At 43.4% G+C, this 24,192-nt stretch overlaps 1 protein-coding gene across 2 annotated transcripts in view; it reads right to left on the reverse strand.

Moving 5' to 3' along the window:
• The window catches only part of LOC309545604 (septin-10-like), a 132,717-nt gene that overhangs the window by 32,000 nt on the left and 76,525 nt on the right, over positions 1-24,192 (reverse strand). For both annotated transcript variants that reach the window (XM_082244846.1, XM_082244845.1), the window contains exons 6-8: positions 22,529-22,690; positions 19,757-19,853; positions 10,802-10,970 (exon numbers count right to left, since the gene is read on the reverse strand). In XM_082244846.1, the coding sequence (XP_082100972.1) occupies positions 10,802-10,970; positions 19,757-19,853; positions 22,529-22,690 (428 nt within the window). The remainder of the gene's footprint in view (positions 1-10,801; positions 10,971-19,756; positions 19,854-22,528; positions 22,691-24,192) is intronic.

The raw sequence follows: 24,192 nt of genomic DNA on the forward strand, positions 1-24,192 counted from the left end.
TATTTCCTAATTCTAAACTAATCTATTTCCTGAAACAAAACAATAAAGAATGGCCAACAATGCTCCCCAGTCACCACAAAGACAGTAAGAAATATAATTTCAATGTTAACAATGAATAATACTAGTTGCTTACTAAAAACATTATATAGGATAAAGACAAAACTCATTTCAAGGATATTACACATACACAGCAAAACTTAGTTTTATACTACAAAGTCACTCAAAGAGGCCAAAGGGCCCATCCTCAGATTATTTATTGTTGCTGCTCGTCAGGAAATACCAAGGTACTTTAGGGGTCTAGTGATAAAAAATTTCCTGAGCAAAAGTCACAGCATTCGCACTGCCAGTTTATTACTTATAATATTCAGCTCTATCTAGTGGCTACTGAGTGAGATCATTTCCATAAAATACCAAATTATGACCACTAGATGGAGCGGATTCACATAGGAAATAAACAGTAAAACACATTACAGTAATGTGATGGCTGTGCAAATGCCAAGGCATCCGTACAGCAATTTTTTTTATAAATAGACCCAAAGTTGTCTTTGGTCCCTACTCTGCTTGAGTAGCTAAGGTTATTTAAGCCGGCCACAGATGGATCAAAATTAAGCCAATTCAGCAGGGACCAGCCCAATTTCGATCTATGTATGGGCACTGTGGTTGTACAGAAGTTTAATCATTTCTTTACAACTGCCGGTGTTCCGTGAAAAAATCCTACCCATGAAAATTCCCTACCCTCGTCACTTCCTCTTCACATACATCATGGAACAGCTGAGCCGCTTCCCACTGCGCATGCTCATAGCTCCGGAGGGTAGGGAATTCTCACAGGGTAGGGTTTTCTAACGTTACACCACATCAGCTGTTGCCGCGGGTACAGTAAATCATCTCCGCTGCCACATTAAATCATCTACGCTCCTACCCCTGTGACTTCCCTGATCTCGGCTACTAAATGTAAAAGCGGCGGGTGTATGAAAAAATAAATCACGGAGATCTCAGCTCCGTGATTTATATTTTCATAGACCCGCCGCTGCTTTTACATTTAGTAGCCGAGATCAGGGAAGTCACAGGGGTAGGAGCGGAGATGATTTAATGTGGCAGCGGAGATGATTTACTGTACCCGCGGCAACAGCTGATGTGGTGTAACGTTACACATCACTACCCTGTGAAAATTCCCCACCCTCCGGAGCTCTGAGCATGCGCAATGGTAACCTGCTCAGCTGTTCCATGACGTATGTGCTCCGGAAGTGACGAGGGTAGGGAATTTTCACGAGGTATGGTTTTTCTCACGTTACACCGGTCAGATTTTCCCTGCTTAATCAGCACTGCAGCCTGCAACACTGAGCAGTGTATTCTGACAGCAAGGAAGTCTCCCCACTGTCAGAATACAATAGCTCAGCTGGGAGAATTACCCTATCCAATATCTGCTTTACAGGGTTAGATAGATTAGTCTTAGACTGTAGCTGCCAGTAGATTCAGAGTTAGTTTTAGACTGAATTTTTACTTTAACACAGCTGGAACTGCCCTTTCTCTTAGGCCCTTTAAACCCTTGGCATTGCCTATTTAATCATTTTTCAACCCTCCATAACTTACAAACTACCTATCCTATATCCAAACCATCTTTCCCTATATCCTCATTATTTTCCCTTTCACTAATTTGATAGCTGTTAGGATCACAAATTTCTTTTCCTCGGTCATTTTTCCCCACTCTCCAATCTCCCTAATGTTGTTAAATGGGAGGCACGCCATTTTTACTTTTCTCACAAGCCTATTTCCTCATTTTCTGCTTGATCCAACCACGGAGGTTTGCCTAAATGGTCTCATGAAATTGTATGTAAACTGCATTGCTTCTGCTGTTGGGTTTGCAAAGTTTATATTGCATTACTTATGTCATAAATGGATTTTTGTAAAATCTTACCGTAAAATCCTTTTCTCTTAAGCTCATTGACAGACGTAGTCCTCCTTGATTAATATCAACTCGGGTTATACTGCCCTCTACAGGAGTAGGACTAGACAGGAAAGAAAACGTTCTGGCCACACCCTAGGGGCAGTCCCAGAGGGTATATCCTCTCACTTCCTGCTACAGCAAATCAGTTATGTCACAAAGCAGTGTTTAGAGAATTTAACCCAACCCAACTCATAAACAGAGGGGCGGGTACTACGTCTGTCAATGAGCTTAAGAGAAAAGGATTTTACGGTAAGATTTTACAAAAATCCATTTTTCTCTGTCGCTCATTGACAGACGTAGTCCTCCTTGATTAATATCAACTCGGGACGTCCCAAAGCAGTGCCACAAATGAGGTGGGAAAATGGAAATCAAAATCCAATCTAGAAGGCCCAACCGGTGCCAACTAGAAGTTTTAAAGGCTCATCAATGACACGATGAGACTCAACTGAAATTCCAACGGAAAAAAGAAAAAACCCTTGAGGTAGACCACCGGTCTCCTCAAATTGCGGCCTGCAAAACCTTGCGGCCAAATGAGGCATCCGCCGATGCCATCACATCAACTTTATAAAATTTTGTAAAGGTATGAACCGACGACCAGGTAGCCGCCTTGCACACCTGGACCACTGACGCCTGATGGCGGTAGGGCCAGTAAGTACTGAGCCCTCAAGTGGAGTGTGCCTTAACAGGGAACGGAGGATTACGACCCTTAATAGAATAAGCCTGTACCACCGTCTGTCTAATCCATTTGGAGATAGTCGCGGCAGGTGCAGGCAACCCCTTTCTGGGGCCATCCGTGATCACAAAAAGTGAATCCGTCTTACGGAACGATTCCGTAGTCTTCAGGTATACCGTGATTGCCCGAACCACATCCAAGGAATGCAACGCATATTCCTGAGGATGATTGGGCTTAGGACACAAGGAAGGTAGCACAATATCTTCATTCAGATGAAAATCTGAAACCACCTTAGGAAGAAAGGATGGCTTCGGATGAAGAACTACCTTATCCCTATGAACCACTAGATATGGGGAATGGCATGATAATGCAGCCAGTTCTGACACCCTGCGTGCAGAAGTGATAGCCACTAAGAAGGCCACCTTCTGGGATAATGTAAGCAAGGGAATCTCCCTGATATTTTCAAAGGGAGGTTTCTGAAGAACCGACAAACACCAAATTAAGATCCCAGGGCGGTAAGGGCGCGTGCACTGGCGGAGCCAAGTGCCGCACCCCCTGGACACCCAGGAATGAGTAGCCCAAGGCTTCTGAAAGAAGATTGCTAATGCTGAAACCTGACCCTTGATAGTGCTCAAGGATAGTTTCTGCTCAACCCCCTTTTGCAGAAAAGCCAAGATTCGGGTCACCGAATAGGTACGTGGGGCAAATTCCAAAGATTCACACCACGCGATATAAGTCTTCCATGTGTGATAATAGACTTTGCTGGAAGTCGCTTTCCTTGCTTTAATTAGAGTAGGAATAAATGAAGCTGACAACCCTCTGTCCTTCAGTACCTGGGTCTCAATAGCCAGGCCATTAAAACCAGCGACTGTAAAGCACGATGGAAGATCGGTCCTTGAGACCGCAGATCCTCCCTGAGAGGAAGTCTCCAAGGAGCGTCCGCGACTAGCCTGTCCAAGTCGGCGTACCCGGCTTGACGAGGCCAGCTCGGAATTTCCAGGATAACTGGAGTTCCCTCCACCTCTATCCTGCGGAGAAATCTCAGCAGCAATTTGAGAGGGGGGAAGACATATAGTAGCTGATACTGCCTTTACAGGCCGTTCAGCGCATCTGCTGCGTCCGCTAGAGGATCGCGGGTGCGAGCCCTGTTGAGCCAACCTACCAACAGATCCATATCCGGGGTGCCCCAATGAAGGGACAGCTGGTGAAATACCTCTGGATGAAGAGACTATTCCTCTTGATCCAGAATCTGACGGCTGAAATAATCTGCCTGTCCACCCCCGTGATAAATATCGCGGAGAGAACTGGAACAACTGTTCCCCCAATAAGAATGTTGGCCACTTCTATGGCCGCCAGGGCACTCTTGGTGCCCCTTGGTGATCGACCTAAGTCATGACCGTGGCATAGTCCGATTGGATCCGAACCGGGCTGCCCTGGAGCTGCTCGGTCCAGTAAATCAGACAAAGTCTGATCGCTCTCAGTTCCAACACATTTATCGGTAACCTGGAATTTATCAGAAGAAATGACTTCCCCTGGCTGAGCATCGGAGACCGAAGCCACCAGACCAGAGCCTCCCTGGTCCGCTCACTCAATCGGATCCGATTGTCCAGGGAATCGGGATTCCGATTCCATATGAGAAGAATCTCCTCTTTGGAGAATTCGGGTATGAGACTGGGCAAACGGTACTGCCTCTAAGGAGGCGACCATCAATCCCAGCCAGTTGACGGACAGCAACATCCGAATCATTGACTGAATCTTCTGGAGTTTCTCCGCATGGAGAAACACTCTTGCCAAGGATGTATCCAAAATTAGGCCCAGATAGTTCAGTCTCCTGGTGGGAACCAGGGATGATCTTTGGGAAAAGCAACGAAAACGCTGATGTCCTGCGAAGATGGGGATATAAGGATAGGCATCCTAAATGTCTATGGACGCCAGGAAATCCCCCTGATGCAGGGAGGCCACCACTGTATGGATGGACTCCATCTCTTCCAAGAACAGAATTGGACGCACCTAGCCCTTTTTCCTGGGCATTGTGAACAAGTTTGACTAGAACTCCTCCAAGAAATGGGAACTACCACTGCTTGTTGTATCAAGCTGTCCCCCGCAAAGCTTTTAAGCGACCCAGGGATGTCGACTATTGGAAGGGAAGAATCGCACCGGTGGAAGTGATCGAAACTCGATCTTGTTTCCCGACCATATGACCTTGCGAACCCCTTTATCCGGGATTCTGGAAAGCCCTGGATCCGGAAACCGGTGAAGACGTCCCCCTACCCTAGAGATGGGTGGGGCCCATTCTGTCAATCCAACGGGATAACAGTGGCTTTATTTAGTCTGGAAATCGGTGAGTCCACTATTGGTGGTACCGTCCATCTTTGTAATGAGGGATTCCTCAAAATGATAGCGCCTAGCCATGCGTTTGGAAATAGCAGGGCTCATTTACGGACGACCCTATTTTGGCAAGGGAAACCCTTCACCATTTTGGTAGGCTTGCTAGTACCAAAAAAGGAATACGAGTCTCAGCTACCTCTGCCGGTGTAACCTCAAGATTTAAGGTTTCCCGGACAGACACAACTAGTGCTTCCACCAACGCTTCTTGTGCTATGGCGGAGGCAGAAGCATCCTCCTTACTGTCTGAGGAGACCGTACCTGAGAAAACAACCCCAGAAAAGGGACTGCAATGACCAGCTCAGAATCCGTATCTGAGGTATCAGATGACATAGGGGTAGGCGGGGGTCGCTCTTCTTGACCCCCGTCCCTGACAGGCTACCTCCACCCGGGATACCAAAGACTCCAAAACTGCTGATAATGCATCATCACAAGTGGGGTACTGGAGGGTCCTGCGGCCACCCTGAGGGGATCAGGTGGGGATACATGTGTGGCAGGGTTCATGTAACAAGACACTTGCCAGCAAACACAAAAAAATTAATTGCAAGAAAAAAACATTTTTTTTTTCTTTTAACTTAGTCCCCCAGCGCAGTAGCGCCCCTCAGTCTACCTGCTTGGACCCCTCAGAAAGAGAGAGAGAGAGAGACCCCAAGGCTCACCTGATGCACAGAAGTTTCTTATCAACCTGCTTCCAGTACTGTCTGTTACAGACAGGAAGTCTTTGGCTTGCTTTCCCGGGCCCAGGAGGCGGCTCCGCCCCTTTACACGCCTTCCGGCGCCTCCCAATTACTCCACGAGGTGTTCGGTCACCTCAAACATGGCCGCCCCCATGCTGGAGACACGAGGCTACGCCAATATGGCGGCCCCGTGCGATCTGCAGGAAAATGGCGGCGGCCTGTGTAGGATAGCGGTGGCTTGCAAGCTAGCAGCGGCCTGCGGGAGGTGTGCAGATTTTAGATCGACCGGACTGTGATCACTGGGAGTAATAAATGCCCCAGCATCAGTGGGAGTAGACAAGGTTTCAGTCTTGGTGGTAAGAGGGAATGAATAAATAAATTAGGCCCCTTTCACACGGGCTTTTCAATCAGGTCCGCCTGTCAGTTTTTTCAGGCGGAACTGATCGGATGCTGCATGCACCCCTATGGAGCAGTGGATGTCAGCGGTGACATGTCCACTGACACCCGCTGCTATCCGATCCGATGTGGTCAGTGAAATCCAGGAAGTCCGTTTTCATTGGATCTCCTATAGAGGAGAGCCGGACTCTGACAGCTTTGTCTCTGCAAAGTAAGCGGAGATGGACCTGTCTGTCATCCACCTGCTCAGCGGGAATCAGCGGACCAATACCCGCTGAGCAAAATGGGGTCCGCAGGGTGGAAAGCCCGTGTGAAAGGACCCTGACATAGCATCTGTGGTCAGTAGGAGGTAGAATAGCACTTGTTGTCAGTGGGAGGAATAGCGCCCCATCCTTGGGTTGGTGTCAGTGGAGGAAAAGTGTTCCCTGTTGTCAGTGGAAAGAAGGGTGTCCCATCGTCTGTGTCAGTGGGAGGAATAGTGCCCCATCGGTGTCAGTTGGAGGAATTGTGTCCCATCATTGGTGTCAGTGGGAGGAATTGTGTCCCATCATTGGTATCAGTGAGAGGAATCCTGCCCCATCACTGGTGTCAGTGAAAGGAATGGTGTCCTATCATTAGTGTCGGTGGAAGGAATGGTGTCCCATCAGTGTCAGGGGAAAGAATGGGGTCCCATCATTGGTGTCAATGGTAGGAATAGCGCCCCATTGTTGATGTCAGTGAAAGGAATAGTGTCCTATCGTTGGGTCAGTGGGAGGAATATTGCCCCATCATTGCTGTCAGTGGGAGGAATATTGCCCCATCATTGCTGTCAGTGGGAGGAATAGTGGCACATCATTGGTGTCAGTGGGAGGAATGGTGCCACATCATTGGTGTCAGTGGGAGGAATGGTGCCACATCATTGGTGTCAGTGGGAGGAATGGTGCCACATCATTGGTGTCAGTGGGAGGAATGGTGCCACATCATTGGTGTCAGTGGGAGGAATGGTGCCACATCATTGGTGTCAGTGGGAGGAATGGTGCCACATCATTGGTGTCAGGGAAAATAATGGTGTCCCATCATTGGTGTCAGTGAGAGGAATAGTGTCCCATTGTTGAGGTCAATGCGTAGAATATTGCCCCATCATAGGTATCAGTGGAAGGAATGGTGTCCAGTCATTGATGTCAGTGGTAGGAATAGTGCCTCTAGGGCCAGATAAAGGCAAGCAAAGAGCTGCATTCAGCCCGCGGGCCACAGTTTGGAGACCACTGCTCTAGGATACAGAACAGAACTTTTTCACAACCTGCCATACCATAAATATGAGCTTCTTTACTATTCGTGACAATGTAATGCACGTTCCACAAACTATGGAAAATCAAAAGCCACCCTTAGGCAGACAAATCTCCTTTACAAAAAGACAAAAGACGATGTTTTATTTAAAACGCAGGCTTATTATTTATCAGAACATTGTTCAGTCTGATTCCAAGCTGTAAACATGTTGTGAATTAGGCCTCTAAGTACAGGAGTGGAAGCTCCAGGGCAAAGCCAGTGAATGTACATTTGGAACATATGTTTGTGACACACAGGAATGGAGTGCGATTACCAGTTCTACAAAAAAGATCTCCCCTTAGCTCAACTGGTCATACTAGAAACCAGACACACTGAACATGCCTGAATGAAACAGCTGTACAACCCCCTACACCACACATTCTAATTTGAAACAGAAAGCTTGGTCATCCATTTGTATCGGCCAGTAAAATGCATGCCCAGATTCCTGTCTGCTGCTAAACACAAACCCATATCTCACTCTTGATTCTTAAAGTGGACCTATCATGAAAATTCACACTTCACATCAACCAACTGACAACACATGAAAACCATGACAACATTATAAAACCAAACAATCATGTTAAGTAAGAAACGCCTCTTGCTTAGCAAGAATAAAAAAAAAAAAATCACTGCTGAGTTCTCTTTATGTGACCGGTCCTAGGCTAAAGATCTCTTGGTCTCTGCAACCAAAAGCATTTTAAAGTTTTATGTCAAAAGACTGCAGACAGTCTATTATTTTCAGCCATACAAACCCTGACGCCTAAAATTTTGTGGATGAGATGATCATCAAAGCACAGTCTGCATATGGGTATCCCATGTTCTCATATTTCAAACGATACACAAAAAGAAGCTTTTCTCAAACCACAGTGCCACTTGGGTTTCCCCACAGAGTTTGCCCTGGATCGGTGTCCCATTGCTATAGTGTTGGCAACTCATGATGCTTATACAGGGCAGACAGCATACAGGGACACCTCCAGCATTCAGGAGAGGACGGAAGTCCTGCTCCACCTCCCGCCATGCTGCCGGAGCCAAAAGGTAGGGCTCTGATGTGAAGTGGGAACTGTGTGACTGGGAGACTCTGTGATGGGTGAGACTCTGATAAGATGACAAGACTTCATGATGGGGGAATCTGATGCAGTGGAAGGACTCTGCATTATGTCAAGAGCCCCCCCCCCCCTTTAAGTTAGAGGCATTGATGTGAAGTTAATTTAATCAATGTGGTTGTGTGCATTGTGCCAGACTCAGGTTTCCTTTTGACAAAGTAACATTTAAGTTTTTCTACATTTTAGACTCAGGATTTTGCATACTCTAAAGCCCCGTACACACGCGTCGATAATTGGCCGTGAATTTTCGGCCAACGTCCGATCGGCCGATTTTCGGCTTGTTAGTATGATGCTTCCGACAACCGACTCCGACTTTTCGGCCAAAAAAAATCTGGTGTGCAGACTATAAAATTTTTGTTGGCCGTCAACAGAACGGCCGATTTTCCGTCAGTCAGTACAGATTTCGGCAGTCAAAAATCTGATGAGTAAGACTGGGCATGCTCAGAGAAGAAAAAACACAGGGAAAGTAAACCAGCACATGACATCACTTCAGAAGTAGATTTTTGTTGGCCGAGAAAATTTGTGTGCAGTCTAGGCACATTCCAACCAACACAACACCACTCTGGACAAAAGTCGGACGATCGGTCGGCCGATAATCGTTGCGTGTGTACGAGGCATTAGGCCCCTATGTTGGAGTCAGTCTGCTCAGTGGGGAATCTGTCCGCTGATCCCCGCTCAGCAGGCAGATGGCTGGTCTGTGTTTGCTCCACTTATGCAGAGCAGACACAGACACAGCCCTGCTCCTCTATCAAGGGTTAGATGTAAACAGACTGCCTGTCTGTTCACACCCGACTGCAATCCGATCTGATTGACAAATGGTGAACGGATCCCCATCTATCCGTTTTTAGCAGACAGAATCAAATCGATATCGGCAGGTATCAACAGACACGTCTGTTGACATCTGCCATTCCATAAAGGAGACTGGAGGGTTTGATCAGGTCCACCTGAAAAAGTGACAGGTGGACCCGATCGGTCCGCTAGTTTGAAAAGGGCCTTAAAGGGAATGTCTACAATAGCAGGAAAGACTGCCGCTCCTCTAAAAAGAGACCCACGCACAAAGCAAAGTACTGTGGCTATAGCATGTGTACACCCTGCCGTTCCCTCTCCAACTAAGAGGTGAGTGATTGGGGGTAGTAAAAATGTGACTCAGCTGCATGTGTTTATAGCCCCCCCACCCCCACAACTGCAAGTGTAAATGAGCCCAAAGAAACATTAAAAAAGACTATTGTCCCTCTTTAACTTCATCCTGTTTATTCAAATATTTATGTATCTGTTCCTTAATTTTACTAGTATCAACTACATGGAACATAAATTCCAGTGAGCAAACCCTAGGCTAAAGAATTAGCTTTCCCTTAGTTACAGGGTAGTACCAAAGCACTATTTTATTATTTCCATTTGTGCCAGCCCAGAGAAAACAATCATTATTTTGTGTGAGCTTCACTAAAATTCCTAGCAAGGCTGACTCAGCGGAGCACAGTCCCAAACAGCTGTGCAAGCAACAGGTGCAGGGTGAGGCCACAAACCACCACCGGGACATTTCCCTGCATGCTTTGCATGGGCCCTGTGCCCAGGTAGCCTATTTCCCATCACGTGATAGCAACAGTGGTATCTGATATTGTTTTATTTGTATTAATACGGTTATATTAGGAAAGTAGCTTGTTAGCAGATTGCACAGATGAGAGAAATTGCTTCTGAAATCATTCATATAATTTAGTTTCAGACACAGTAAACATTTATTATAGGTATTTATACAGCGGCAACAATTTACATATTCACATTCACAGTCAGTACATACAAATTAGTCCCTGGTCTAAATGAGCTTTTTAATCCCAGGTCCCGTATCTTATATGCATACATACATATACTAGAGCCAATTTTAAACAGGAGCCAACAAACCTACCAGCATGTGTGGAGCGTGAGAGGAAACCAGAGTACATGGAGAAAACTCACCCAAACACAGGAGAAACATGCAAACTCCTTGCAGGCAGTTTTAGGGCAAAACATGTTGGGATCCACACAAATGCTGCTATGAATACGAGTTTTGTATGTGGATATACTATTTTAGCCTATGTTAAACAAATCTTGATCTTTTTAAGAATTTATGGTTCAGTTTTTTGTCGCAACCAAAAAATCCCTGGAAATCTGCCATTGCTTCCTTGCAGATGTGTCCTCGCCAGGATTACAACTAGGGACCCCAGTGCTGCATGGTCCTCAGTTTGAAGTTAGAATGACTAAATTACTAAACATTACAATATTATTACCTCAAACAGATCACATAAATATAAAGGATGACTGAATGAAAAAGACAGCAACCTACCTTACAGGCTTATCCCCAGGACCCAGGTCTTGAAATCCCATTTCCTCTAACTTGCAGCGTCGATACAGTTCATAATGTCTATTGTGAGTCTGTTCCCTCAGATCCTCCATATTAGTGCAAATTAGCATCTCACGAAGCTTCACAAAATCACAGTGATTCTCATTTTCAACTAGTTGGAGAAGAACAAAAAAGTGATTATTAATGTATATTCGCATCAACAATCTTAGAATTTCCCAGGAAAACATGCTAAAATATGTAACCATCCCCGGCACCATGGGTTTCTTGACCCCAGCTCTGTATCAACATACCCCTGCAAACAGAGTTTAGTGCTGCTACCCATATAGTCCACCATCAACAGAGCTCACAGGTGCCTGATCCACAGTCGCCCATCAGAGTAATGATCCGTAAAGATGATCCACACAACCGTTGTTGCTCTAAAAACTGAATCTTTGTAAAAACTTACCGTAAAATTCCTTTCTCTGAGTCCTCCGACAGTCGCCGCCCACTCATACAGTCATCACTTATGGGGTATTGACTTCATCTCCAAAGGAGTTTCTAGGCATAAGACTTGTAAAATAACAATAAATCTACATAGTCACACCCATGGGGGCTGTCCTTCCAGTCCAATAACCATCCCACTTCAGTTTGGTCGCAAACAGTGAAAGTGTATAACAAAAGACCCCAAAAAGAGGGGCGAGGACTCAGAGAAAGGAATTTTACAGTAAGATTTTACAAAAATTCAGTTTTCTCTTACGTCCTCCGACAGTCGTTGCCCACTCATACAGTCATCACTTATGGGGACGTCCCAAAGCAGTGTAGACATGAGGGGTGGGCAACGCAACCGCCAGAAAAGCAACGCAGTACCCACATCAGAGAAAGGAACCTTACATGTACAAGAAGGTAACCTACTGGGTAATGAAACAGGGCTCAACATGAGCAACAATCCACTAATGAAGCTAGGCAGAAGACAAACTGAAGTGGGATGTTTATTGCAGGGGGGTATTGGACTGGAAGGACAGCCCCCATGGGTGTGACTATGTAGATTTATTGTTCTTTTACAAGTTTTATGCCTAGAAACTCCTGTGGAGATGAAGTCAATACCCCATAAGTGATGACTGTATGAGTGGGCGGCGACTGTCGGAGGACGTAAGAGAAATCTTGCTTTTATTCAGGAAACCACAGTGTACAGTATGCAGGTACAGTCAACGCATTTCAGCCTGCCCAGCTTTAATCATAACTACAACGAAACATTGACAGTTCAGCCACTATATATTTCAAAGTTTCAAGGCTCCACCTACTGACTGAATTAATTGATGGAAGTAATTACAAAAAACTAAAACAGCTGATGTAATTGCAGAGGAACTGATGTGAAAATGTATATTTGCATCAACAACTTAGGATATCCCAGGAAAACATGCTACAAAATGTAACCATCCCGCGCACCATATATTTCTTGACCCCAGCTCTGTATCAACATACCAGTGCAAACAGAGAGTTCAGTGCTGCTACCCATATAGTCCACCATCAACAGAGCTCACAGGTGCCTGATCCACAATCGCCCATCTGAGAGTAATGATCCATAAAGATGATCCGCACAACCGCTGTTGCTCTAAAATCTTGCTTTTTTCAGGAAACCACAGTGTACAGTATGCAGGAACAGTCAGTTGACGTGTTTCAGCCTACCCAACTTTAATCATAACTACAATGAAACTTTGAAATCTATAGTGGCTAAAGTGTCAAAGGCTCCACCTACTGACTGAATTAATTAATGGAAGCAGGGCCGTCTTTAACACAGGGCAAAAGGGGAAGCTGCCCCGAGCCCAGTCATTGTTATGGGGCCCAAGGCAGCTTTCCCTTGAGCCCGCACTGCTCGCAAATAGTTGATAAGTGGATTCGGGAGGGCCCAAGGAAAATGTTTGCCCAGGGTCCAATCAATATTAAAAGACGGCCCTGGATGGAAGTAATTACAAAAAAAATAAAACACATGATGTAATTGCAGAGCCGATGTGAAAATGTATATTTGCATTAACAATCTAAGGATTTCCCAGGAAAACATGCTACAAAATGTAACCATCCCCAGCACCATAGGTTTCTTGACCCCAGCTCTGTATCAACAGCACTGCAAGGCTGGAGGAAGAGAGGACTGTTGGAGAGTACACTACAGTAATAAATACTTTCAATTAGAGAAATGTGTATGCCAGAACCTTATCATACAATTGAACCATCATATTCACAATTGCAGCTTTATCCTGCTGTCGGCTGAAAACAGGTCACAGGAGTACAGAACGAACTGCACTATGATCCATAGAAGTATAGCCAAAAAATCTTTGGCCATACTTCTCCTTTAAATAGCAAATATATCTGATGATCGAAGCTTAATAGAAACACAGAGAGAATGTGTGGAAAAGGGGAGTACCTCTTTTCTTCATGGGGCGGCAGCGGGAGCAGGCAGTTTTAAGCTTCCCCACTGACCTTTTACCACAGGGCTTGAGGACAGAATTTATTGTCTCTGGGGAAGGATAGCTGACCTTTTCCCAGGGTCAAGTGACCTCTTTCCTGCCGGAAAGTTCCAGAACCCTGTGCCAGGGGTATTTAAGCAGGTACCGCAGTAGCTCGGGCTCAGTTGTCTCAGAAATGGAGCTGTAGGGTTCCCCTCCCTCCCCTTTATTTGTTGCGGCCTATATTATGTGGTGGTATCACCTTTGTGTAATTCAAAAGGAGGACGGTTTTTATTTATTGACTATTGATTGATGATAGATTTCATTATTTATGTGTATAATTTTATTGTGGAAAAAATACATTTGAGTTATTTTCATGTTTATACAACCTGAGTCATAGTGACTAGGTTGGGTTTCATGTATGTATTGAATGATTTATCAAAGTTTGTTGATTTTCATGATTATTTTTGAAACCAATAATAAACAGCCGCGCCCTTATTTATTCCAACCCAATGTCTTTGTGGTTATTATTAATAAAAAAAAAAATAATAATAATAAAAAGTAATGTAATTTTTTCATTTTATATATTTTATTATCAAATATGTTTTGGGGTTAAAATTCCTGCCTGCTGTCCCATGAGTAAATCTAAGGATATGGCTGTACATGGTGAGAAGTTTTATAATGCAAGAAAGGAAATGGAGGAATATTCTGACCTAGAGCTTTACCCCAAACAGCGTGCAACTGGGTTCTTGTAACAATTATCATTAAAGACGGTCATCCTAATTTCACCCTAATAAGAAAACTAAAATCATACATCCATTCATAGGGCCTAATAAAATACTGTTGGCGCACATGTAAAGGACATCAGACATTCAGCAAACAAACAACATAGTGTGCCTATGTTGAAATAGGTTTGAGACACCTGTGAGAAAAAAAAAAAAAAAATCGCAAATTGCAAATTGTCATAAAATGGTGCAGTTTCTGTGTCATATAAACTAAAATCCATGCTAAAATGTTAGCAGCACCAGGCATGGATCTGCACATTTTACTCTTTCTGAAAAGCTTCTATACAGACGCTTACCAGAGGAAGGCTTTTGCTGAGCAGAGGGGAGGAAGCCAGCAGGTTCCAGATGGACACTCACCACAGAGCGAGCAGCACCATGTTGCTCAGATGTCCGCATTTCTCTCCTATGCATCGGGAGCTTTATGGTACCCACGGGCTACCATGCCAGGATCACGCTCAAAGCACGCTCTCAGCACGGTATGTTATTTTACCAGGGCTGCCTATATGCGGCCGCTTGGCATTAAGGCCCACCCACGGAGTGGCCGTGTATATGCATGCGGTCATCATCAAAGGGGTTAAGCAGAAAAAAAAACACTTAATGCATCTAAATGTCTGTAGACATGTGTAAATGTGCCTAAATGCTAGGTCTGTTTAGCCAGAATAAGTTAAAGTGATTGTAAACAATCACCCCGCAAAACAACCCATTCAGTTTAAAATAGAAATGAAAAGCAAAACAATAAAAAAAAAGGGGAAAAAAGGTATTTGTAAGTTTTTTTTTAAAAATAATAACATTCTCTCTGTTCTCAGATGCATAAGAGCTGGGGGAGGAGAAGAGCAGCCCACTGAGCTTCCCAGTAAATGGCTGTGCGGGGGGGCGTGTCAGGGCAAATCTGATCATTGGATCAGAACACACGGGTTCCCAGCATAGCTAGAGAACTGACCACGGTTTGCTTGCCTGCTTAGTGTGGTCAATATGAAAGCAGAGGGACTGGCGGGTACACCAGAGATTTCACACAAAGAAAGCAATACAAAGAGAACAGGATACTTTCTCACACAAGTACATGGTACAGCAGGCACATAACAGGAATACGAAATGTTGGGGTAACAAATGCTTTAATATTAATATTAGATTAATAATAATGAATGACCAAATGCTTGATGTGCCTAAATGTGTTTTCAAAACTCAGCTTTATTTGCGTTTTTTAAGCTGCTTTTCTCCTGCCAGGAGAAAAAGGGTTTAGAGGAGTTTGGTAAACTCCCAGTGTGCATGAGACCTTAAAGTAAAAAACAAAAAACTTAACTGTATCTGAGCACCACAAACTAAAAACACTATTTAATTCATTTTGAGGATTCAAATCAAAACTCGCCCATCCATCCATGTCTCCATGCTTTATTTTGTTAAAAAGATCACTTTGAATCTCCCCCACCCCCACACCATTTCTAGCCATGGCCATCTTCAGTAACGGCAGATAATTTGTGTAGCATTTACTTCCTGGAATCCATATGCCTTTAGCCAAGGCATGCAGGCAGGAAAGATGCTTAGCTGAGACATAAAAACTTTCCTCCCCTACAGATAAAAGAAAAAAATGCATGGGACATATGACATATTTTTGGCTTAGACTAGAAACTAGGAAGCAACTGAAGTTTAAAATGTGTAAATATGCTACTAGCATTATTAATAACCTAGGAAGGTATAAGGATTAAAATAGTTCATGTTGCTTAAGAGAGTTAACTTGGACCAAGCTGGTCCAAACAATTTACTTTACGAACAGATGCAGCACATAAATTATACAGTGCTGCGTTTCTGCCCGTGGGGCCGGATCTTCCCGTCCCTGCTCCCACAAAGAAAATGGAGTTGGGTTGAGCGCTGCTCAGCAAGTCAGAGGGAGCTTTGTATTCTATAAATGAATACAAAGCTTCCTCTAATTGGCTGAGGCAGATTGGTTTAGGTGGAGATCGTGACATCATCCACCCGCCTATCAGACGAGGCTGCATTTTCATTCATAGAATACAAAGCTCCCTGTGAATGGCCGAGTAGCGCTCAACCCAACCCGATTTTGTTCTGGGTATAGGATGGGAAGTTCCTGTCCCGCTGCTTTCAACACAGCTCTGTAAATTATATGTAGCTGAGGCTACATACATTTTATACAGCACACATATCTGCTGCATCTGTTAGTGAAGAAAATAGTTCATTTGAACCAACTTGAAGTGAAATAAAAAGTAGTCATTATTCTAACAATAAATAATTATAAATTGTTCTGAGTTCACTGCTGGACTGTTCACTCAATTTGACCTAATGAAGGATCAGCATGGAAAATCATTAGCTTGCCTATCAGATTTAATTACACCATATAATTGATGGGTTTAAATTACCGCTGCTTTGTCAGCCAAGCTGTCAAATTTGTAAGAGATATACAGTACTTCTAAGGGTCCAACAAAAACTATTGCATTCAGGCTAACACAGGTTTTCATCAATTGAAAAGTCATGTTTTTTAATATTAACTACTTTATTAAGTAATGAAAAGTCTACAGGTAGATAGATATACGCAAGTCAAAATTGCAGACCTATTTCTTCCTTTTTCAGAAAGGCTAAATACAGCCAAGCCTGACTGATACTGGATTGAGGTTGGCTTTTTTTATCCCTTGTAAAATACAGCAGCCGAATTTACCAGTTGGGAGGTCCCCCATTTGTGGGAACTGTTACCATTCTACCCTGAGTCCAAGCATTGTTATCAGGTCCTCCTATTTACATCTACACCCACTGTTATCAATAATATACAGGGGGTGATCAATACACAGAACCTATCAAAGTAAAGCTAAAGCCTGGTACATCCTGACAGTTTTTATTTTCGTGCAACTCAGCGGGCTGAACGAAAAAAAAAAAAAAAAGGAGGAGTTCACTGTACTAACTATGCAATGTCAGTACAGCAATCTTCTTGCTGAGCTATTGTGTTCTGACAGGGGGAACTGCCTGGATAGACTGCTCACTGCCCCCCCCCCCTCACAGGAGGAATCGCCGGGGGGAACTGCCCGCTGCCCAAACCCCCCCCCCCCCCCCACACACCAGAACACACCAGTCAGTGCTCACAGCGATGCTGTTTCTCTAGCATGCCCATTTTACAGAAGACCGATGTGTGGCCGGCTTCTGTCGGACAGGCTGCTGTAGGTCAAATGTTTGCCGGTTTCTGTTGAACCAGCTGATATTCGGCCCGTGTGTACCAGGCTTTACACTTTATGTTGAGTGAGGTGCAAATGTTACATGCCTACTATTTGTGATTTACCTCTTACTACAAGTTGTTCATAGCTGCCTTTTTAAACCAGAGTGCCCAGGCACCCTGGGGTACCATTCTTCAGGGGTTACCTTGACAAACTGCCCAAAAATGTTATACAAACCAGCGGGTGGATCAAGCCTGCCCTTTAGTTATACAAAGCCACAGGTTTTCATTGTTCACCAATACAACCTTCTAACCGCTGGCATCATAACAACCAATGACATCACCAGTTAATAAGGACGAAGTTGGGTACCTGCACAACATCCTTGTTTGCCCCGCTCTATTAGCACTGGGGTCACTTTAGCTGAAGGAGCAAGAGAAACTCAGGGGACAAGAGAAACATTGGAATACTACTCAGAACCAGTGTGCAAAGGTATATTTGCTTTAAAAGAATAAACCACCTTTAATGTTTTCTCAATGTGTGTGGATGTGGCTGCATAATATAAAACTATTAGTTTAGCTCTTTACATATTAGAATGGGGTGCCTTGAGATTGAGCAGAATTTAAACCATTTGCCAATCTGGCCATAGCTGAATGACGGCTGCAGCGCGGTCGGCTTTTTCTGGAGGGGCGTACAACGACACCCTCCCAGAATCACGCTTCCCGCGTGCCCCCTGGGAAATGCACACAGAAGTGTCCTTGCTCGCCGAGTTTACAGGACCCAGTGCATCACGGATCAATGACAACGGCCCTTTACCATGTGATCGTGCTGTTCAATGATGGAGCGATCAGTTGACAACAAACCGCTGTACAAAACGATCAGTGCAGCCTGCGAGGAGAGGAGAGAGACCACAGCACTGCTCAAACGTGCCTCATCTGTGCTTCACCCATGCCTCAATCATGCCCATCTTTGTCTCATCTCTGCCTCAATCATGCCCATCTATGCCCCAATCATGCCTCATTCATGCCAATCCATGCCTCAATCATGCCCATCTATGCCTCATTCATGCCAATCTGTGCCTTTTCCATGCCTCAATTAATGCCCATCTGTGCCTCATTCATGCCCATCCATGCCATATCAGTGCTCATTCGTGTCACATAAGTACTCATCTGTGCCACATCCATGCAACATTAGTGCTCATCTGTGCCATATCACTGCTCATCCATGCCACATCAGTGGCACTACAGTGCCCTACAGTGTCTCACAAAATAATGGGTAGTCAGGAAATTAGATTTGTATTTTATGTCCCTAGAGCACTGGATGATGCTTCCTGAATTTTGGGTCTCTGTATGTGGCCAGGCTGGGTAAAAGTTTCACACATGTGATATTGCCATACTCAGGAGGAGTAGCAGAATGTATTTTGGTGTGTAAGTTTTGCTATGTACATGCTATGTGTTAGAACTATCTTATAAATGGACTTTGTGTAAAAAAAAAAAAAAAAAATATGTTTTAATTTTCTTTCCACATTTTCCAAAAACGTGTTATTTTTACCAAAGATATGTAGCAGTATAACTTTTGGCCAAAATTTATGAAGAAAAATTATTAAATTTGCATAGTTTTATAACCAAAATTATTAATTTTTTTACAAATTTTTCAGTATTTTTTTATTTATAGCACAAAAAACAAAAACAAACCCCCAGTGACGATAAAATAGCACTGAAAGAAAGCTCTATTTGTGTGAAAAAAAGGAAAAAAAATGTCATATGGGTACAGCGTTGCGTGACTAATTGTCATTCAAAGACGGCCGCTCCGTGTGAAAGCTCCGCTGCGGGACTTTTTTTTTTTTCACGGAGCAGATGACATTTGTGTCATCCGCTCCGTATGCCCGCATATCATCCCATCCGTTTGCGGATGATATGCGGACATAATGTAAGTCTATGGGCATTGCGGATGTCAGCGGATGACACCGCTGACCTCCGATTTTCCTTCCTTTCCGTTTTTTGAACGGATGAAAAATAGGGTTCTGTTCCGTTCCAAAAAACGGAACAGAACTGAAAGGAAGAAAATCGGATGTCAGCGGATGGTATTCTGCTGACATCCGCAATGCCATAGACTTACATTATGTCCGCAAATCATCCGCAAAAAAAAATAGGATGATTTGCGGACACACGGAGCGGCCGTGTGAAAGAGCCCTTACTTTTATTAATGACGTAGCAGCCTTAACATACCCCAAAATAACAGCCTTGCTGCTTTTGTCCATGTTGGGTCCAAATAAACTTAGGATTTGCTCTTCATTATGCAAAGGGAAAATTCCCTGGCAAAGTGAAATGCAAAGCGAACAGCTTTTTTACTTTTAGTATATCAACCCTATTATGTTTTAGAGTGTTTATTTTAAAGGGTAACAGCATGTTGCACGCAATAGGCTAGTCTATAATATTGCACTCAACTGACTAGCAGCTGAAAGGCTGCTTATGTAAATGTGTATCAGTGGGCGAAAACAGATTAAACAGCAGAAGATAGTTTACACCGTTAAGAAGGCACCTACATTCAACAATCCTATTTAAATAACAAAGGTTTTACCTTGTACAATCCCCCAAGGATACTGCCGGGCCTTTACCATCTTGTTTCCAATCTTAACTTCCTCCATACTACCTACCACTGCAAATGGTAGCTGTGCCTGCAAAAACAAAGGTTTTATAAAAAGTACTGTATATTTTTACATAACAAGGAAAAAAAAAAACTTTGTTACCAACACAAAAATTGCAAGTTTGTTTACGTTAGCAGTTTAAAGCGGAAGTATACTCATTCCTTAAACTTTACATTATTTCAATTAGATCAGTGCATATAATGTAGGTACATATCTCTCTTGTCACTTACCTCCAACCTTCCTTGGATATCTCGGTTTCTATCGATGATTGCGTCATCCGCGCATGCTCAGTTTATCCTGCTTTTCTGGCAAGCTTCTGCTGCCGGAAAAATGCAGGGTCTATGCCGGGGCTCTATGCCGGGGCTGCATCATTTCCTTTGTTTGACGTCAGCCCCGTGCTCACGCGATTGTGGAGAAGGGAGATAGTGGACAGCCTCCTATTGGCTGTCCCAACTCGTTACTGAACCAAAACGAGGCTTGGTTTCGGGGGCTACTGCGCATGCACGGGATTTCGGAAATGAAATCAGAATGATGCCTGAAATACTGCCCATAAACTGACAAGAAAACCACAATAGGAATGGTGGCGCTAAAGATGTGGAAAAAATGCAGCAGAAAGGAACAAAACAAAGAAATAAGCAACATTTGCATTGTACCATTAACGGGCTAAGTAATTTATAGTTAGATTAAACACACTCAGAATTGAAATTGAGAGAAAGAAGGGCCGAGGATACTACCACTTTAATTATGAGGGTTAGGTGACAATCACTTTAAGGATTTGGGGTATGTGCTAGTTTTTTGGTGTTAGGATAAGGGAGAAGAATAGGTGGATGTAAAGGTTAAAGCTTCACTTATAAGGGTTTCTGTCTCTCTGTAGATGTAGGGGCTGGTTGGAGGAACCAGAAAGAGCAGCAGGGGGGCAGGCATCTGACACCCCAAGAAGTGTCACATCACATAATAAAAGTTTCATAGACCAGTTACTGTTTAATGCTGTTATTCAGAGAACAGCGTGTCAACAATAAAATACCAGGCTACGATTGGATGCAGAAACAATGTATCCAGCAGCACATCTGGTAAAAACAGTTCTCAGCAGAGTATCAAATTGTAAATTTTTTTACCTAAATAAATATTCAGACACTTTGTATCGAAGAGGCTGTACACTTTGCAAGACAGTCAAGATCAGAGGAACAGGCGGTGGGACAAGTGTGTACAAACAGCTTTAGGAATAAATGTTATTATATTAATTGTGCATTAATGTGAAGTTTATATTGCATCTAACACATTGAAGTGACAATTACTGTATTTCCCCGAAAATAAGACCTTATATTAGGGTCTTATATTAATTTTGGCAACAAAATACACAGTAGGGCTTATTTTCGGGGGAAGGTCTTATCATGTAATGTGTATTGCCAGTTCCTGTGCCCCCGCCTTCTCTCCCCCTCTCCCTCCCTGTCTGTCAAGAATCCCCAGTGTAAACTAAGTTAAAGTGGTTGTAAAATCCCATAATCCACTCTATTACAGTATTATATACAATGTGTGTACTTGTGTAATATTATTGTGCCAAATACCTTTGTTACAGCACCGCTGGGCACTTAAAGAGGAAGTAAACCCTCCTCTGTAACTTGTACCTATAGGTAAGCCTATGATAAGGTTTACCTATAGGTGCTGTAAATATCTCCTAAACATGTACCGTTTAGGAGATATTTACTTTGCATGCAGCCAGTGACATCACTGGCGCATGCGCTCTGAAGGAACGGCCGCTTGTGCCGTTCCTTCAGAGCCCTGTGCTGTGAACGTCGGCTCCCGCACGCATGCGCGGGAATGACGTCATCATGGCTTCAGCCAATCAAATGGCCCGATGCTGCAAACCCATAAGAAGGGCGACCGAACATGTCCCCCCTGAGAGAGGTGAGTAGGCGGCACTGCGGGGCTTCGTTCTAAGGTAAGTATTTCATAATGAGCTAGGATGCGATGCATCCTAGCTCATTATGTGTTTGTCTTTCAGGTGTTTGTTTTTTTTTAAAAACATTTTCTGAGGTTTACAACCTCTTTAAGTGACCCACCGGAGCTCTCTTCCCTGCTCCGAGCAATTCAGAGGCAGGGGCCGAGATCCCCCACTGACAGTTTTGAGAAGAGGAGGAGAGCAGTGGGAGGTCAGGTGAGCGGCACTGTAACAAAGGTATTTGGCACAATAATATTACAGAAAAACACACATTGTACATTATATAGAATTATAATAGAGATGGATTATAGGATTTTACAACCACTTTAAACTAGAGCTAATTTTCAGGGTAGGTCTTATTTTCAGGGAAACACGGTACAAAAGATCTTGTACCCATGATAGTGATGTATATTCAGTCCAATTTTAATGGTGAGTTTTGCAAGGATGTGAACTAATATAGTAACTACAGAAAGTTTATAAACACTTTTCTGTAGACATATGCATAACTAGCTCATGTCCTAACAAGTGTCACCGTTGCGATTTAGCAAACTTCATTTGCAGAGGCCCAAAGTATGGCTGCTTTGAGCATTCAGTATTTGGCTTACAGCTGCCGAAAATTTGTGTCCTGCATAAAGCAGCATACATTACTCATTCCACGCTAGGTTGAAGGTCTAGTTTGGTCTACTCGCCGAGTAACTCATCACATATTTATTACAATAAAATTGGAGCATTACGTGCACAGTGTAATGTGGTCTTGAAGGCTTACATTCATGGAGGAGTTCAGTTTACTAATGGTCTCATCGTCTGTTGGGAACTGGTAGATTTGGACTCCATTGCTGACCAGTTCACTCATCAGTTTTGTTTTGAACTTATGCAACTCTGACTTTGAGATCACGTCTGCTTTTGCTATCACAGGGATAATGTTCACCTAGTGAAAAAACATGAAAGGCTACATATGAAGACCCCTATATTCAGGTGAGGAGTACAAATTTAAAACATTAACAATTGGTGCCGCTAACTGATTTGAAAGGAAACACATTTCTTTGGAAAATACAGTGCATATTTAGTGATACGCTTAGGAAAACCTTTACAGAACTAAATAAAATCAGTGGAAAGAGTAATGTGAATAAGCATAGTACAATTATTTGAATATGCAAGTGCTGTAAGCCATTGCAACCAACCAGAAATTACTTCCCAACTAATCTGATTAGTTGATAATAGATTACTACATATATTTGTATCTTGGTATTTCTATGTAGAACAAGCATGTGTGTCTAATACCCTTGATATAAGGAATACATTTGTATCTATATTTTCTTACAATAAATATGATTCATGACATTGAGCACTGGCTTGTATTATAAATTCTTCTAGCACTTCATATAGCAATAGGGTAGGAACAGTTTTCTGGAGTCTTAGCTTTGGAAGAATGAGAACGGTTACTGGGCAGACAATGAGCCAAGAAGGAGACCTCAGCTGCCTGCAGTCACAGAAGATTGTATTTTTCCATATATAATTGTAGTGAATAGGGAGGAAGGCATTCCTACGCTTTTTCAAGCATGTGTGAATACTAAAAATGAATAATAGTATTGGGATCACTGCAACACAGGGGCACAATTAATGATATGCATTTTTCTTTGCCAACAGGTCACACTTTAAATCTATTGAAATTATTGAATTATCAAATATCTTGAAGGTATTAAAGTAGTAATGCTCCACTGATATATTGCAAATGATCATTTAAAGGAAATCAGTACTGAGAGCATGGCAGAGGCTGCCATTACTGACCTTCTTCTAAAACTGCTAGTGCCCTGGCTGTCTCTGAGCTCAATACTTTGTGAATCACTAAATTAAAATATGCATGCCGCTAATGAAGTCAAAGGAAAGTCAAAATTATTAATTTGCATACTTGTTCCAGGTCAGTGGATAAACCTATTGAAGCCTTTGGATCCACAAAACAGCAAGCCAAGAGTTTAACAATGACAACCTATGTATATTATCAGTACAGGTATCCCTTCCTGGGTGAATGGACATGTAAGCCCTTTTTGGGACATCCTAAGGCCCCTTTCACACATACGGTCCGTTTGTCCGTTTTTCATCCGTCCGTGGGCGGATGAAAAACGGACATCAATGCATCTCTATGTAAAAGCGGATGATCATCCGTTAACATCCGTTTTCATCCGTTTTCATCCGCTTCCGTCAATGTCTGTTTTTTGGAACGGATGAATGCCCTATTTTTGATCCGTCAAAAAAACGGATCGGACGAAAAACGGATGTAAACGAGAAAACGATCCGTTTTTCATCCGTTTTTTCATTGGTAGTGGATGTAAAAAAACAGATGAAAAATGGATGAAAAAAACGGATGAAAACTGATACATTTTGACGTGACTGAACTGATAAACTGAACGGACCGTATGTGTTAAAGGGGCC

This window comes from Pelophylax lessonae (assembly GCF_965119305.1).
Source record: "Pelophylax lessonae genome assembly, chromosome: 2".
In the NCBI taxonomy this organism is placed as follows: domain Eukaryota; kingdom Metazoa; phylum Chordata; class Amphibia; order Anura; family Ranidae; genus Pelophylax; species Pelophylax lessonae.